The sequence below is a fragment of the Orbilia oligospora genome (genome assembly GCF_000225545.1).
Source record: "Orbilia oligospora ATCC 24927 unplaced genomic scaffold scaffold00097, whole genome shotgun sequence".
Lineage (NCBI taxonomy): Eukaryota > Fungi > Ascomycota > Orbiliomycetes > Orbiliales > Orbiliaceae > Orbilia > Orbilia oligospora.
This window is the reverse complement of record NW_011645654.1, coordinates 537948-554998: the sequence shown is the minus strand read 5'-3', so window position 1 is coordinate 554998 and position 17051 is coordinate 537948. Positions and strand designations below refer to the sequence as shown.

At 43.4% G+C, this 17051-nt stretch overlaps 5 protein-coding genes across 5 annotated transcripts; 3 read left to right on the top strand and 2 right to left on the bottom strand.

Annotated features, from left to right (window-relative positions):
* Positions 1–1397: 1397 nt before the first annotated feature.
* On the top strand, positions 1398–2431 carry AOL_s00097g156 (uncharacterized protein; the record flags this gene model as incomplete). Its single annotated transcript, XM_011125989.1, has 2 exons — positions 1398–2070; positions 2163–2431. 2 exons carry the CDS (start codon positions 1398–1400, stop codon positions 2429–2431), a joined length of 942 nt encoding a protein of 313 aa, XP_011124291.1.
* Positions 2432–2890: 459 nt separating this feature from the next.
* On the bottom strand, positions 2891–3139 carry AOL_s00097g155 (uncharacterized protein; the record flags this gene model as incomplete). Its single annotated transcript, XM_011125988.1, has 1 exon — positions 2891–3139. The coding sequence occupies one exon, from the start codon at positions 3137–3139 to the stop codon at positions 2891–2893; it is 249 nt and encodes an 82-aa protein (XP_011124290.1).
* A 1634-nt stretch (positions 3140–4773) lies between these two features.
* AOL_s00097g154 (uncharacterized protein) lies at positions 4774–5010 on the top strand (the record flags this gene model as incomplete). Its single annotated transcript, XM_011125987.1, has 1 exon — positions 4774–5010. One exon carries the CDS (start codon positions 4774–4776, stop codon positions 5008–5010), a length of 237 nt encoding a protein of 78 aa, XP_011124289.1.
* A 1270-nt stretch (positions 5011–6280) lies between these two features.
* Positions 6281–8497, bottom strand: AOL_s00097g153 (uncharacterized protein; the record flags this gene model as incomplete). Its single annotated transcript, XM_011125986.1, has 3 exons — positions 6281–6461; positions 6528–6648; positions 6712–8497. The coding sequence occupies 3 exons, from the start codon at positions 8495–8497 to the stop codon at positions 6281–6283; spliced, it is 2088 nt and encodes a 695-aa protein (XP_011124288.1).
* A 4735-nt stretch (positions 8498–13232) lies between these two features.
* On the top strand, positions 13233–13977 carry AOL_s00097g152 (uncharacterized protein; the record flags this gene model as incomplete). Its single annotated transcript, XM_011125985.1, has 2 exons — positions 13233–13730; positions 13789–13977. The coding sequence occupies 2 exons, from the start codon at positions 13233–13235 to the stop codon at positions 13975–13977; spliced, it is 687 nt and encodes a 228-aa protein (XP_011124287.1).
* Between the last annotated feature and the right edge of the window lie 3074 nt (positions 13978–17051).

Genomic DNA, 17051 nt, shown 5'->3' with positions numbered 1-17051 from the left:
ATATTCTCTATCTTCAAGCCACTGAAGATAAAACTCGCGTCTCTTTTTCTCTCTCTTTCGAAATTTCTTTTTTGTTATTGATATATATCGCGGGATGACGTTCAAGTCCGCGTGGCCCAATATTCTCCCTTCGGCTAGATCCGAGTTAAACAAAAAAAAACGTAAAACATAAATTCGGATGGAAGAACCGAGAAAAGTCGTGAGAGCCTCAGGTGACATCAAAAAAGAATTCTAACGACGGGATTATATAATCGGATCAATTAAAGGGCGCTGGGAGAACAACCGACGCCCTAACGTTATTTAATCAGATGGTCTAGACCTAGACCCTCGAGATATATAGAAGGCGAGAATTGGGATATATTTAAACCAGATCGATTTAATAACTTCAACATGCATGTGTGTAATATGTGTAATATGAATGTCGGTGGAAACATATCCCCAAAGTGGTCAGTCCAGCTGCAGTCAGCCCAGTGTAACTAATAAAAAAAATTATTAAAAAAGAGAGACGGCCAAACGTCCGACCGATTAGTAAAGCTTGTTCTGGGAAAGATTGAACATGATTGGCTAGTCGGCGTCTAAGTTGGCCGACATGTTCGACTTTGGACCCCTGTTGCCCCAAGAACTTGAAATGGCCGACTCCCCGATGCCATAGTTACTTACTTAATGCCCCAGATGTTGGGGAATCCTTTTTGACCTCATGAGAGCGCCACTATGCTGGTGGTGGACATTTATTTCGCACGAGAAGAAAATCTTAAAGGAGATGGCTGCAGGTTTCTCCTAGGGAATAGTTACTCATGCATGCATCCTTATGCTTGGTTTCGTAATCGATCCCTTCTGAATTTATTTTTCTTTCTTGGGGTTCCGTTTCCCCATGTAGGATTAGTATTCCGATAGATCGAGATGTGTGTGCATTGTTCATTCGATCGGGTCGCAGGACGAGATTACATAAATTGAGAGAGTTCGCTGTTGGATGGTGGCCTGTTAATTTATTAACTTCACTAAATTCCTATCATATCATATGATTCTATATTTTTCTACTGTATAAGCAGTATTTGCGCGACTTGCGATCTATTTTTCCCCTCTTTACGTCTCCCGATTAATTGTTTTTGTCAATTCACTGACTATATCAATATATCACGGTTTGACAAGAACTTCAATCGCCAGTTTCAACCACGAGAATCGAATCGCGATTACAACGTCACACAAACCCACTATCGCGGATCGACTCCAACAGCCTCAACTCAATTCAACTCAACTTTGTACAACCCTCCCAGTTCCTCGGGTCTTAGCACCCACCAAACAAAAACCCTATCTATCTACTACCTATTTCATAAAACCAAAAAAGTATCGAAATAAGCGTAGCTAGTAGCAGGAAAATAATATAAACACCGCCCACAATGGCCTTCCTAACCCCCATGGCAATCCTAGGAGGAATCCCCTCCAAAATCCCCGACTTCCCCGCCTCCCTCGTCCTCGCCATCTTATTCCTCTCAATCGCCATAACAAACATCATAATCTTCAGAGGCAATCTCTCCAAAGGTCACAAATTCAAACTCTCAATCTTCATGATCGGTTTCTCCATGTCCCGAGTCGTCACACTATCCCTCCGAACCGCCTGGAGTTTCAAACCAACAGATGTAGACCTGGCGATAGCAAACCAAGTCTTCAACGCCGCAGGTGTAATAGCTTTATACATCCTAAACCTAATGTTCTGTCATCGACTTTTCCGGGCAAGACATCCTTCCGTTGAACATGGTAAGAGGAGGAAAATATTCTATGGGAGTTTTGCGGCGATATATGTTGTTATCGGGTGTACTTTCGTATTGGTCATCTCGACGACTATTTGGAGCTTCTTCACCCAGGATACTAAGTTACTAATGAAGTTTTTGACGATAAGAAAAGTTGGTGGCACGATTTTGGCGGTTATTGCCTTTTTACCGTTTATTATCGTGCCCATTGCTTTGTTTACGCCGCATAAGGGCGTGGAAACGAGTTTGGGGGTTGAGAGGAGAGCTGAGGGAGGGTTTTGGTTGAAGGGGTTGATTATTTTGGTTGGAGCGTTTTTCTTGGGTGAGTACCCCTCCATCCTTCTATAAAAATTATATATATATATCATCTGTTTTAGAGGTAGAAAGTACTAACTGAATATTGCGAATATATAGCATTCGGCGCCGGCTTCAGAGCAGGAGTTGCGTATACACCCCCGAGACTAAGATTTAACCCAGCATGGTACCACTCGAGGGCCGCATACTACGTTACATACTTCGTATTCGAGTACATCGTCGTCCTGTGGTTTACGATCATGAGAGTCGACCAACGGTTCTCGGTTTACGATAAGGAGGATAGGTTGGAGACTTTGAAGGATAGTTCTGATGGAACTTTGAAAAGAGCGGAGGCTGGGGAGGGGAGTGGAGAGGGTACTAGTGTATAGCTGGTCACCAAATAAAAAAGAATATGGAGAAAAGTGGTGGAGAAAAAGCTGATGAAGAGCATAGTAGGAGGTTGTTTTAATTTCTTTTAAAGAAAAGCGATCGATTTTGAGGGGTCTGGCTTTTGTTCTCTACGTGCAATCGGTTTTGCGAATGCCATTTAGCGGTTTTTCTTTCAAGGGGTAGATGGGCTTTACTTTTTTTATTCACATGATACTTTTAATGTTTACTACAGATATCTCTGACGAGATACGGTTTAATGCTTCGGATTGGATTCAACGACGGTTCTAAAAGACACTGCAAATACTGTATATATATATCAACTATATCCTATTCATACCATACAAATATCATTAAATACATAACCAAAAACAGAAACAATCTTATCCCCAACTATCAACTAACAGCCCTCTATCGATCTATCCAAATACCTAATATGTACCCAAGCGTATATATAATCATCATGATCTAGAAACCCATCTCTTCAAGAATCCCATCCCCGCAGTAAACTGATTATTCGTAAGTGGGAACGGCGAACCACCCGCCATTCTACTAGGAGTAGCTCCCACGATCTCCGAGAAGACAGCTCCGGGCCCTTGAGTAGCAAAATCGGCGATTTGATCACCGACCCATCCCCAGAATTGAGGGATTGGGAGAGCGTTGGTGCCGGTGACGGCGACGACGACGACGAGGATGGTGGAGAAACGCATTTTTGATTTTATCTTTGTGGGTTAAGTAGTTGAAAGGTGAGAGGTTTTTTTTTTAGGAATTAAGGCGGATTGGTGGTTGAAGTTAAGGTTGAGGATTTGATATAAGCTTAATGCAGTGGGAGTGATTGAAGAATTGAAGAAGGAAGCGGTACCAGCCCGTCGTATCCTTTGTAAAAATTAAATAGAAAGATTTGTAGAATGGGAAGACCCCGAAGATGTAAAGCTGTGAAGATTGGATTGTTTGATGATGATGGGGGAAAAAAGAGTAGCTAGGGAGCAGGACCATTGAGTATTTATAGACGAAGTTTGTATAGAATGACAATTCATACCATTCAGTCGTTATAATCAATCTCACAATAATATCACGAGATCTAAAATTAACTAGAACGTATATGAGCAATAAGCTATAGCTAGCCAACTAGCTAGCTCGTCGCAACGTCGGAAATCCCGATGTCTCGTACTAAAAATTCGAATTAATCTTGCTCTGAAACTTCGCCTATTCATCTAGATGTATTCCATAATACCCCCTCTTGTCTTTGCCACAACATGCATCTAACCACTTACATCAATCTATAGTTCATAATATAGAAAATATTATTAACGTAACTCTTCGCAGAGGCTATAACAGGTGTATTCACATATGTACAAATCGTAGAAACAATATATCACACTGTATAATATGGTATGGAGTGCATACATCCATATACATTTTATTACTCTGAAACAATAAGAATCTCAATTTCGTTCGTTACACCAGAAAACGCACAGGGATTGTTGGAGTTGTTGTGGTCTTCAATTACTTTATTAAGCTTAACTGCGGGTCATTATTACTACATAAGGCTTAGCGCTTTACTTTCTGGAACAGCGCTAGTGTACATCCGTATGTTTGGGAATAACTCGATTCAGAATACAACATCTTCCAGCCGACATTCCGACTGCCAAGGACCAATCGATAGTATTATAGCTATAGCAGGACATATTATATTATCATGATATCATCGGAAAGTGTCAATTTGATCTGGAATGCTGCGGTCTAAGTCATTCCTCTCTTGACATCTCGGATATACCGATCTATAGCTATTATATCGAATGATATATATATTGATGAATTCTAGCTGAATATTCAAAACTTCCAGATGTTTTACAGGGTTCCTTTAGATCATGAGCTTTCAAGTCCCGTCTTATGACAATCGTCGACAAAGTGATACTGCAGAAATGTAGCTAACAAGATCAAAAATCTTAAGCTTCAGAATGAATCACGAGGAGCTTGAGAACTTCTAGAATCTAAAAATACATCTTTCAATACGTACATACAGCTATAGACGTACTGATAGTCTAATCAATCACTTCATCAGACTTGGTATTCTATAAACCAAGTTTCTCTATATAAACATCAATACCAGACCCAATTCCAACATTCCCTTCACCATCACCAGCATCAATCCATCAACTCAAACAATCATACAACAGTCTAAACCTCTGGCAGGTCCCTAGATATCTTCACTTCGTCTCCTTCCATTACCAATCTTATAACTTTTTAATTAAAATAAAACCAATCCCCTCACATCACTCCCACAGGCCGGCCTACCAACCACCATTAAATACCCCTTCAAGCTTAACTTTCAAACTCAAAAATGCAATTCAAAAACATCATCCTCATCTCCACCACCACCGCTCTCTTCATATCCTCCGCCGCCGCAGCTCCAGCTCCCAAGCCAAACCCATGGGTAGACCTCTACGGCGGTATAGTCCAAGACTTCACAAACTCAAACGGTCAATACTATAACCCCACCGCCGGCGCGAACGCCGATACACCACTCTACGGTCTTCTCACCGATGTCAAGAACTGGTGGAACAATTTCAGGAAGTAAACCTTTTCCTAGATTATAACACAACATCTTTAGGGATTTACAACCTATACCGGGTGTTATTCTGGGGTTTAAAGTACGGTATACTTATATCTATCACACTTATAATATACTGAGATATTCATACAATATGTATGCATTGAGAAGGATATATATACTACACTAAGTACCTATTTGTATAAGATATATTCATATAAACCAAATTGTACCGTCTGCAAGCTGTAACTATATTTATATATATTTAAAAACATCAAAATTTTGAGAATATCTTTTTTTTTTCTCCCTTCGCAATCAATCAATCAATCAATCAAGATCTTCAAAAGAAATAAACTGGTGCAAATCGTGTCCACTTGAACAAATACATATATATATAGGTACTTTGTATATCCTTATATATGTATATCTTTCAAAGCCCGCATTCCTTCTCTTTTTTTTTGTTCGATTTAAAACCATGGGGAACAATCGTAAGGCAAACCAAATAGTAATAATAGTAATAGTAATAACACACTAGAATCAGAATATAAGTAAGACTGATAATAAAAATAAATTTGTCGTGGACAAGCCACCGGCACCAAGAAGAATCGTTAATCCCAAAGGGAGAAAAAAAAAAAAAATAGGAAGAAGAAGAAAAAGAAGAAAAGAATAGAAGAAAGTCGATATCGCGAAAAGAGAACCCCTAGATAGCGAGGTATCGATTGGCACAAGACACAAAGAAAAACGATAAAAAGGAAACTCCGGTGCCAATTTCCCACTCCAACGGTGTTTAAAACATGTCCGCAGCTGCATCCCTTTCTCAACATATAAAAAGAAGAACAAAAGTCAACAAGGAAGGTACGCAGTAATAGTTTTGTTCAATTCAACGCCTGAACCCCCCAAGAATTAATCCCAGAAACGTAGCAGTAGCAGTAGTAGAGGGGGAAGCTCTCAACAAAAGAAACCCAGTCACAAGTAAAGCTTTCCAACCCAACCCAATTCAAACACCATCATCCGTCCCACTCGCCCTCTGCCTGCCAATTCCCAAGGAAAAAGTAAAAAGAAACCAAAAAAGCGTCCGGCAAAATCACCATTAAAACCAGTAATTTTAACTCCCAAGAAAGAAAAAAAAGGGGTCAAGAAAGGAAAGCTCATCATCGCTTGTTCGCTAATTCGAAAAATAAGAATAATGATTTAATGTTCTGTTCTTCAACAAACCACTGTCGCAATACTCCGTCCTTAACTATACTGGTCGAACGGTAACAGTTGCGTGATCGGTGGAAAATTGACACATCTTACCCTATCGTGAATATGGTCGGTTCATCAGTGCAATCTCTCGTGCGATAGACGGCCATTCTAGTTCGCGCTTGATGCCGAGATTGTTCTCCGTTCGTTGAGCTTCTTCCCATTTCAGCAATTCATACATGAATCGAAGATGAGGTTGAATGATGACGTTTAGTCGTCGAGCTCGGACATAACAACTGTATCCATCAGGTTAGTATATATATATATATATATCATGTTGGTAGATAGGTGGGAAGTCTTACTATGCTCGGGGAACGGAAAGGTTGAGTCGTTTCATGACTTCAGCTATGCAAATGGTTGCGGATCGTGACACACCGACACGACAATGAACGAGAGTCGCCTCTCCAGCCTCTCTACCAGCATCTACAAACTTTTGTTAGCGCTTATCGTGGAATATAGGAACAAGGCAGAGGAAAAAAAACATACTGATAAAGTCTAGGCATTTATCTAGTCGGCAAGTCAAGGGGTCTACGCCATTATCTTGAATATTCTCGACCTTCATAATCTTCTCCGACGGCCATCCTGAGATCTCATCAGCTGACCAGTTTGTAAACTCGCCAATGCTCAAAATGCGTTTGATTCCAAGCTCTTTTAGCATCTCCGGATTATTCGCATGCCCTAGGTTACCCAGATACATATGTGGCAGGATCCTACTAGGCAGAGATCCATCCAATTTCGGTACCCATTTAGGGATTTCAATACTGGCGATGAATGCAGTAGCGTCTGCTTCATTCTTTAGGGCCGGAGATGCCTTGAGAATTTCAGTTTGTGCATGTAGGAGGATTTGGAGGTCGGTTTGGTAGGCGAAGAAATTACGTCCCTTTTCACGGTGGAGATGGATCCATGCGTCGTGAACAGGGAGGCCTTCAGAGTACATGAGATACGCAAGAGCCAAGAGTGAAGTTTCGGTGTACCCGTCCATGCAGTGGATGAGAACACGTTTGCCTTGGTCGTGGTCCTCCATGGCAGTGTCGCCATCTGCGTCTTTGATTATGATTGGATTTGCCGAGAAGTATATCCATCGGCACATATCAATGATAGCATCAATATCGAATTTTGCCCAGTTGGAAGTCGCAACGCTTCCGGAGGCTGGGAACTCAATATCCTGAACACTGGTGTGGTCCCTCATACGGCGGGAAATCAACCGTAGCATCGGTGCAGTTGGAAATGGAGCGCCATCGCAAGATTCGATACAGATGTTGAATGGACCAGAGGCATTTACGAATTCCTTGTCGCTTGTCGATCCTAGCCAGACATTGTGTGCGATCTCAGTAGCTCTCGACATCGTACACATTTCTTGGCGTTCAAGATAAGGAAAGTCAGGGATAGACCCAGAACCTAGACCTCTCGAGTCGAAAGCGACAAGTTCAGGGTGGTTCTGTTCAAATTCGGAAAATGGACTGGATACGACAAATGTGTTGTACTGTGGATAGTCGAGGTCTGGGTGGCTCATATGCATGCTACGGTACTTAACCTGAGCTTGTGCGATCCGCCTGGCAATATTTTTGATGGCATCCTTACTCGTTCGGTCGTCGCCGTAGACAATGATGTCAGAAACAGCGGCGAGTTTGGCGGTTTGAATATGGAAATTCCGGACACAGAAACCCTCTTTCGGATCGACTTCCAGGAAACCCCCCTGGTATCCTGGGGCGGTGGGGAGAATCTCAGCGGGATGAACCGCTCCACGCAACTTGGAACTTTCCAGAGCTCTGCCGGCTTTTACAACAGTAACACCTCTCCAGCACGACGGCGTCCTCTGGTGTATTTTTCTTCGGGCACTAAAAAAGGTAAGTTGAACGGCGTTATCCGAGTGAAGACCATGAAGCCATGGGAAGACCTTGTCGGCAGGAGGAAGGGGATGACAGGCAGCTTGGTGGATTGCAGCAGCAGCCGTAGCAGCATCAATCGAATAGATAGGAGGTTCGACAGATATCTGCTGGTATGCACTGGGTGGGTAGAGGACTGATGAAATTGGAAGGAGAGGGGTGGCCTTCTCGGTGGGTGGTGATGCAGGCGGGGTCACAGGTGACGGAGACACTTTGGTAGTAATGGTATAAGTAGGAGTGGGTAGATGCTTGTTAGGGATCGCGAGAGGAACCGAAGATGCTAAAGCGAGAGCCATTGGAGACGGTGAGTCTTCAGGAGGAGAAGGAGGAGGAGTGATGGATCGAGCAAGAGTCGAAGGACTGAGAGTGAGAGTTGCGGTCGCCATGATGGGCAGTGTGGTTCGAGCGATAGCCTGAGCGCTGGCTAGCCAGTTGGCTTGTGAACGGCGTGAGCGGGTCAGGTCAGATCAACTACCAAAGAAATTCGACTTCTGTCTATGCTGGGCTATATTATCATGATAGTTAGTATCCTCAACCAGTTACAGAGTATAACAGAAAGCAATCAAAGAATTCTTTTGCTTTTTTTTTTTTTTTTAGAAAAAAAAAGTCCTCTGAGCAAGAAATGACAAAATAGAAAACAGCGACAGCGAACTACTAAGTACTCAAAAAGTGGCGAATCGAGAGGTGCGCTGTTTCGAACATCTCACTCGATTCTTCTGTGTAACTTTCGGGGCAATTGCAAGCATGCGAGACAGACCAAAAAGGCGACAAACCACATCTGACACACTAACTCGAACGAAAAAAACCCCGCAGGGAAGGGGAGCCCATGTAACAGCGCAGGGAGAGGATTTACATTGATTAGAGCTGTAGAAAGATATCAGAGGGAAGGGGTATGGACAGGTGTCTGTGTAGACGCAATTTAATTGTGGATGCATCATTTATGCATGAAAATGCGAATAGGTAATAGCATATCAGAGCTGGAAGTACCTCATGGCCGATAGGATATATAGGACGAGCAAACAAGAAGATGGTGGGGTGCCCATGGTTTGGGCACAAGGGATAATTGAGAATTGTAAGGATTGCATGGTGAAATCATTGCACGGCACTTACCTTTGGTTTCTTTATTCTTTCCCATGCAACTATGATATCGATATCTGACCGATCCTAGCGCTGTAATGCAACTTTGATTCTTCTAGGCGAGGGATTTATTAAAAGACAATGTTCGAGAAGAGACTACAGCTTAGTTGACTGTACTGACTCTGGCCCGCAGGTTAACTTGGCACCAAGGCGAGAGTTGAATCGAATCTTGCTGCCAGAATTGAAACTTCTCTTTTGTTCTTTTGCAAGAAAGTTAAACTTTTTTTTTAGAAAAAAGAATAAATGAGAAGGCCTGGAAAGATAACAGAATTATATATGTTCCGTAGGATAGTATCGTGTATTGTATGCGTATGTGTATACGGTGAAAGAAGGTTCCAGTTTCAGGCTATTATCCAGATAGGTCCTAGAACTAGTTTGATCCCAGGAGATAGCAAAGATATGGCTGAAGATATCGGGTTTGATATAGTAATGGTGATGGTTGTGTTGTTCTGTTCGCCCTGAATGAATGTGCTACCACACAAGATAAGACCCACAGCTGGTATCTTTCGCCAGATTACCTCCTGCAGGTTCCAATGTGTCGGTGTATGGGTGTAATAATGGAAGGGAACAGCCACGATCGATTGTGGTTCGTGCGGGAATAGTTCGATTGCGCTGTTGTAGTGAAGATAGCTGAGGGGCGAAATAAAATAAAAAAGGAAGTATTGCGGCGCAATTATATTATCTCGGAGCTCGGAATAGGATGGCAGAAAACCATAAAAATAATGATAAAAGGAGATGAAAAGACTCAGAGATCTAGACCTTTATTAAAGCTGATCTCGTGATGCTTCTGTGTAATTATGTCAAGCCACCCTTTTCGACAGTCTACAACATCAGCAGGGTATAGCGTCCAGTAGCCGGAGATACCAAGCGGTGATGTTCCGAGGAGCTCGATTCAAAAGAGAGAGTCGGGCCAGAGTTAGGTGATACCCGTTTGCTTTAGGCCCAAATAAGATTCCCTCCGTCGTTTGATTCTGGTCAAGTGTGCAGTGGCTATGACTATGCCGGGGAAACTCGTCGTTCGGAAGTTTTCAATTAGGAAACCAAATAAATTTCCTTGAGAATGAACCTGGATACCGGGAAGCCTTTAAGGCTTTATGGATTTCTATGGTGGAGTGAAATGCGGTTTCGTTTTCCCTCCTTGATTGATTGATACGGATGAGATGATGCTGTGGCGGATCGAGAGTGGGCTAATTTGCGGACGGGCAGACCAAACTCGTTTGCGGTTTTTTGACTTGACTTGACCTGACTTGACTTGGTTTGACTTGACGGGGGGTAATTTTGAGACGGTGGATACAGAAATAGAACGGGTTCGATGGCAAAGTTCAAATACCACTGCTATCAGGAGGTGAATTGAGGAATTTCAAACTCGAGTAATGTATATGTGTCAGACAGATCTTCAATAGCTTTTTGGATTCAGTTGGGACCCTTCTTTTTGTTATATTGCTGTGCCGCTGTCAGTATTCGAAGTTTGGTTATCAAAGTTGTAAACAAGTGAAAGTTGGCTTCGGACAAGACTGAAAGGACTTTAAATCGATCGAGAGACGTGAATTGTGAATTGGACAAAGTTAACAGCGCAGAAGACCAGAACAGAATGGAGACAACTTTAACAGCACAGAGCGACCAAGAATAGAAAAAAGAACAAAAAGTAAATGCTGGTTTCCTTTCTTTCTTTCTCAATGCAGGCGAGCTGGTATTGACAAAGGACGGAGAGGAAATAGGCACTATTTCAACAGTTCTTAAAATAAAAGGACAAAATAAAAATAAAATAAAAACGTGCGTGCTGTTGTCGCTGTAAAGCATCGACAAAGACCGCCGACTCGAAGAAGCAAGCTAATGGCGGAAGCAGAATCGGTTGTGCAGTGCAGCTACTAACTCAGAGGTAAGCTGGGCTGAAAAGGGTGGTGGGGAAGCTCTCACACCCCACTCTCTGTAATCCACTCCAGGCACTCTTGAATCATCGGCTAACGAACCACCCCGGACTAGCCAGAGCAGAACCAAGATGATAGGTACTGTGTAGTAGGTATACGAAGATACTGAGGGAAAGAAGGAAAGAAAGGAAAGAAGAAGAAGAAAAGAAAAAAAACTACCACACCAGCATGCATTGCATAAGAAGAGGGAACGATGATGTACCAGGGCCAAATGTCAAATCGTTGCGGACCACACCTACCTACACTACAGATACTTTCATCTAGCCTTCCCTCATCCACGAGACCTGCAGCGGTTCGAGGACGCACTGGTTGATTGATTGATTGATGGACTGATTTGATCCCTGTAGACGAGACGACGGCTCTCGAAACCCAGTTTTTCTGTGCGGAATAAGGTACAGTCTCTCGGAAGCAGTACAAGTCTGTCGGTACCACCTCCCTCAATCCGTATCCCAGGCCTCCTTGTGCGTCGGAGGGGCGTAGATTGATATAAAAAGAAGCAATATAATATGGCTGCTACGGCTTATCCACGTCGCTAGATGTTGGAGCTGTCCTGTCGTATGTTCCGGCTGCTCCTTCCCTTATGTTTTCTGCAAGCAGTTAGCGAGCAAGCCACAAAGTCCGAGAGAGAGCATAAGACAAATCGAGGTAATCGGCTTTTTAGTTGGAGGTCTTGAAGATAGATAGTGGAGCAACGCCGGGTATTTGCGAGCTCGAGTAACTTATGTATGAAGGGAAAGATGCTGTGACTTCTTGGAGCTCGAGAGATATGTATTCCGTACCTATGTGGGTAAGGTGGGTGGGTATGGATTCCAAGGAAGGAATCTGCTCACGTTGATAGATAAGTAAGTCAGTAAGTACTTGCCTAGGTATATTCTATCAATATCAAACGGCGCTCTAACATGCATGGAATGATATCGGTGTCGTTTGAATATCTCCTTGTAACGGCCAGAACAGATCGTTGAAACGGTGACTGCACTGGCGACAAGTAAACTATTGGAAAATCGAAAGGGACAATTGTCAGAGACTGAGAGCTGGGAACCTGCTACTTTACATACGGTTCTCGCACGCTGACGACTAGGAAGTACCAAGTACTATACATACTTCTTCTCCTTCCACCTACACGGGAGAAAGCAATAGTCAAGCAAGCAAGAAAAGCAAATCTACGATAGCAAAGCAGCCAAACCTTGCATGTAGGCCTATTTTGGGCCGAGACTTTGAGCTTGTTGCGGAGAAAACCACAGACTCTGAGGAATTGGACCCGATTGCTTGCGGCCTTCTCTCTCTTCTAAGATCATCGAAAGCATTTTGATTCTTAACTGCTGTTCAATTCCTTCCAAAGTCCCCGTTTATCTACTCTTTCAAACGACATATTCAGTGGCAGCGTGATCCTTTATTCACATACCAATGACCCGATTTGTGGTTTGCCTAGCTCGAACAGTCACCTATTCGCTGCTTTCAGCATTCCGAGCCGTTGAACGATCCCCTAGAATCGAACGAAAGTGCAAAAGAGGGAAAGGGAGAGGAAAGGTTGGCGGACTGCATTGTGGAGCACATTTCGGTACCTGTAGAGCATCTACAAATACACTCCGGTTGGTACCAAAGTCAATTGACGAAAATGGTACCTTTTCTATCATTCGCTGCAAATCTCAAGGATGTGGACCTAACCTCGACCCACACAGTCCTTTCAAACAACGAACCATCAATTGCAGCCGGGTATGCCCATGCTGACAGAATCAAGAAGCTCGAGAAGTAGTTAAGTAAGTGGCTACCGGTACTTATCGCAAGTACGCTCGAGAAAGACAGAAGTATATTCTGGCTGAAAGCTTCTTTCCAACGAATTTTCAGATCGAAGCCGTAGGGAACGTGGAAAACATGGCGACTGGATGGCGACACAGAATATTCTTTCTCGAGGCCATCGGATGTATCTGTCTCACATCCACTTTGTTGAAGCTTGCTTTTACCTTCCTTTTGTTCTCCAGACCCTCATCAACGCTTCAAACCATCGATATCTAGACTCTCAAGATCGGCAGAATCCCATAGAAACTCTAACCTAAACATGTTAACACAAATAGCCTTGCTTATGAGCTATAACCAAACCTATTGGCAAGAAAGGTATAACGGGCCTGTTATCTTCCGCAAACGACCTCACCAATTCCAAAGGATACGGAAGTTGATCGTCAACATGGATTGTATTGTGCCTGTGGAAGAAGTACCACAAGTTCCTGCCGGCCGCCTACACACCTCCTACCCTCCCCTCCCCTCCTTCCCTCTTCCTGGAGGCCTTGCAAATGTTTCGCGGCATTGGATGCTCCCTTCCCCCCGAAACGAACTAGGCCTCAAATGTCGTAGGAGAACTGAGCTACTTTCGATTCCTCTGGACTCGTTGCATTTGGTAGTCTTTTCGGCAACTTCGCTCGCTCAATTCTCGCTCGCTTCTGATCTGCCTGCAGTAGTATCGCTACGAACTACGGGGTATGCCTTCATCCTTGTTAACACCACCCTTGTCCGTATTCTGGTAAACCAGCCAACGCTGGTAAAATCTATTCCCGCTACGGTAAGTCAAGTTAAATCGATGTTGTAAATTGCTGTCTGATTACGCAAACTGGCGTTAGTTGCGACAATACTTGGTAAGATTATCTGGTGAGGCCGACATGATCGTTAGTTTACTTCCCTATTCCTTGCTATTCAGCCTAGATCATGGAGTTGGCAACAAAATGGTAACTAAGAACGGCATGTTCATGATCATCGAAAACCCAAGCGACGCACAAGCCAACGCCCAGAAAGGGGGCTGTGAACTTTAGCTTCGGAGGTCTTACATAAAAGCCTTGGTTCTTTTTTGTTTCTTCATGGCGCCCTTGTCGATTTAATGACGGTTGGAGCCAGTGTAACATTCCAGGAAGTTGGATAAAGAGGTGTTTAGCATGCATCAACGTTGGTTATTCCCGCGGGGTTTCCCATACGTTACTTACATACATTACATGACCTATCCCAATATATCTCAACCCAACAGTTGATTGTATCATCGATCGAATCTGGTTGGAAGGCACAGCCGTCGGGACGTTGGAGTGTCTTGATCTTCTTTGCATTGCGTGTGATGGGTTTTATGGGGATCCAATGAAAGAACGCCTATGAGGTCCTGGCCTGGTCGCAGTTGTAATAATCCTGTGACTTGCGGCGCGATGACAGCTAAGTGTATTTGAAACGGGCGATCTGATGATTTTGACAGGTAAGAATGATACCGATATACCCGAGAGTTCGGGATGTTAGCATTATCATGTGTAGAAGGCGCCTAGCTTTGCCTTGAAGTTCTAGGCCAGCATTGCAAGCTTAAGATTGTATCGAAAGCGTGCATTGTGTTGGGGCTGGTGTCATACACTGTCGAGCGCATCTAGCGCTAGCATCATCATCTACGAGCTACTACCAGAACAACAGAATCAACGTTAGCTTTAAGAATCTCAAAAGTGAACGGGTTTCCGAAAGTCTTTTGCACAACAGTTCCTTTGCTTTCGGGTACTATCATCTCCTGCTACGTTTCGTATATTAATGTCACAATCAAGCTCGCCTACGTAGGCCTACTATTAGGTGCTCGACGTCTCGATCCAGTTTGCAAGTTAACTTTGCCCAACATCCAGGCTATCTTTGACTCCACTTCCAAGGCAAAATGCAGCAACATCGGGATACGGAACTTGGCTTTCCCCAGAAAAATTAAACTTACTTTTGATCATATCAAGCCATCAAACTAAAAAAAATTACTAAATCGTTACCGATATCACACGAACAAAGACCCTGGATTCAATGTGGATCCCATCTTCCTGCAACCTGTGTGACAGTCCAGGATCACATTTGCCACATGATCCCATGCCCACTTGTGGAACGAGGCCTTCAGATTGGTCCTTTGGCTCCCTCTTCTTCTTCTTTCTTTTTTTTCTGGGGGAGGCAAATGCACTTGAATCTGCACGGAGCACATCGATGGCAATTAACATGCCAATGTCACGAAATCGGAATCATTTGCTGAATTTCAATCGTTGAGAATACTCTGGAGGCAAACCGTTGGATTTCAATTGGCTTTTAATAGTCCATGGCTAGAAAATACTTGGTTTCAACTACGCCTTGCTCGTCCCTTGTGAATAAAGTTCACAGAATCAGAATAGAGCAATAAAGAGCAGTCACGGAAATATCCTGTTGTTCAACTTCCGTCGAATCAGAACGCTACGAAATAACACCGACGATCACAAAGCTCCCAACTAAACAACGTATCCTTTTTCTTCATACTTCCTTATTCAAGGTTGGTGATAACCAAGATATAGAAAACCCCTCTGGAACGGTGTTTTCCGAACCACCAAAACGAATATCAGACAGTACATAACCACTTGGTTATCGTTTTGATCGTCTTTTTTCAGCTGTTGATATCATGATAAACGAGACTGTCGTCATAACCCTCAACTTTCCAACGGGGTGATATCATAGCGCAGTGTTGTGATTCGCATGGTCGTCATAGCAAGTGTGCCCATGTACACCATGCATCAAATAGTCGCAGCAAGAGATATTGGTTATGGGGGTGGATAGCCATGAGAAGAAGGAAGCTATGGTATACATGGTACACTGTACTGCCGCATTATATCAATAATAGCGGCGGGATGGCATATAATCCCGCATCTCAAGAATGGCGCACTATCGAGGAGAGTGTTAACCACAGAAGCAAATGAACTAGACATTGCCCGTCATGCCGCATTTCAAAATGAAACATCCTCCTCTTCAACAAATTACCGTACTGTATAAGTAAGTACAGTTCAGAGGGACTTCAGGCCCGATAATCCCCTAAGCGCCTCCTCCAGTATGCCTATCAATCCCACAGCTCCAACCATTGAAGATCCCAGCGAAAAGAGGCATCCAGTCACATGCAGCTTCAAAAAAACAAGTACTTAGTTTTCCCGATCGCAAGTACCCTTCAATCGAAAGGTCTCAGAACCCTTTCGTTGAAAAGATCTGAGATTCTGGAAGAAATATAAGATCTTGAAGGCCAAATGGGCCCTTAGCCGTAGTGGTGGATCGTCATAGTGCATGTGAGGGTGCATGGCAGATCGCGCCACTATCGACCAAATGTGGCATGCCTTTTTTTAATGTCTCATATTCGCGGTTGGGGAGAAGGGTTATGGGAATTCAAGTTTGGCATTTTTGTCTTTATCGAGGATTTGAGAAATGTGATTATGGACTTGCACGTTCAGGTTCGTATCCCGTGGACAGTTTGAGGAGGTTCGCGATATCATTGGGTACTTGTCTGGTGATTCCAATCTTTTCTTTGACGTGATATCTTAAAGAAGCCCGCGCGTGAACGAAAATTTTTTTACAGCCAAAGCCAGTCATTCGGGCGTCACTTCAAAGGGTGCCAGCCATTGAATCCCAACGTGGAAAAGAATGTCGAAAGTCCATTCGCAAGATTGACCTTATCTATTTCGTAACCCAGCATGCCATAAATATCCATCCTAACTACAATCATAACAACCCAATGCATTATCATTAGTTTCTGTGTAAAATCCCATAGTTTTAGGAAATTGAAATGCGCCCTATTATGAAATGATTGATACCTTCGTAGTGATTCCTAAAGTTATTCGGTCTCTCGTTCCGAGTGGCAAAATTGATATTCGCCTCAACATAATATCATGATTCCCGGTAACGTTGAGAAGCCTCCTAGCGCGCCAATTGATATCAGCCTCTTTGTCCATTCGAACTCCTTCCCTTCCACTTCTTTTTTTTGTCGTTTTTGATGCTTGATTCGTGATCCCTGTCGTTTTCCTAATCGGGTTTCAACCGTCACAATGTATCCCACATTCACAGAGGACCTTACATCTACGACCACAGAAAGAGGATTATTACG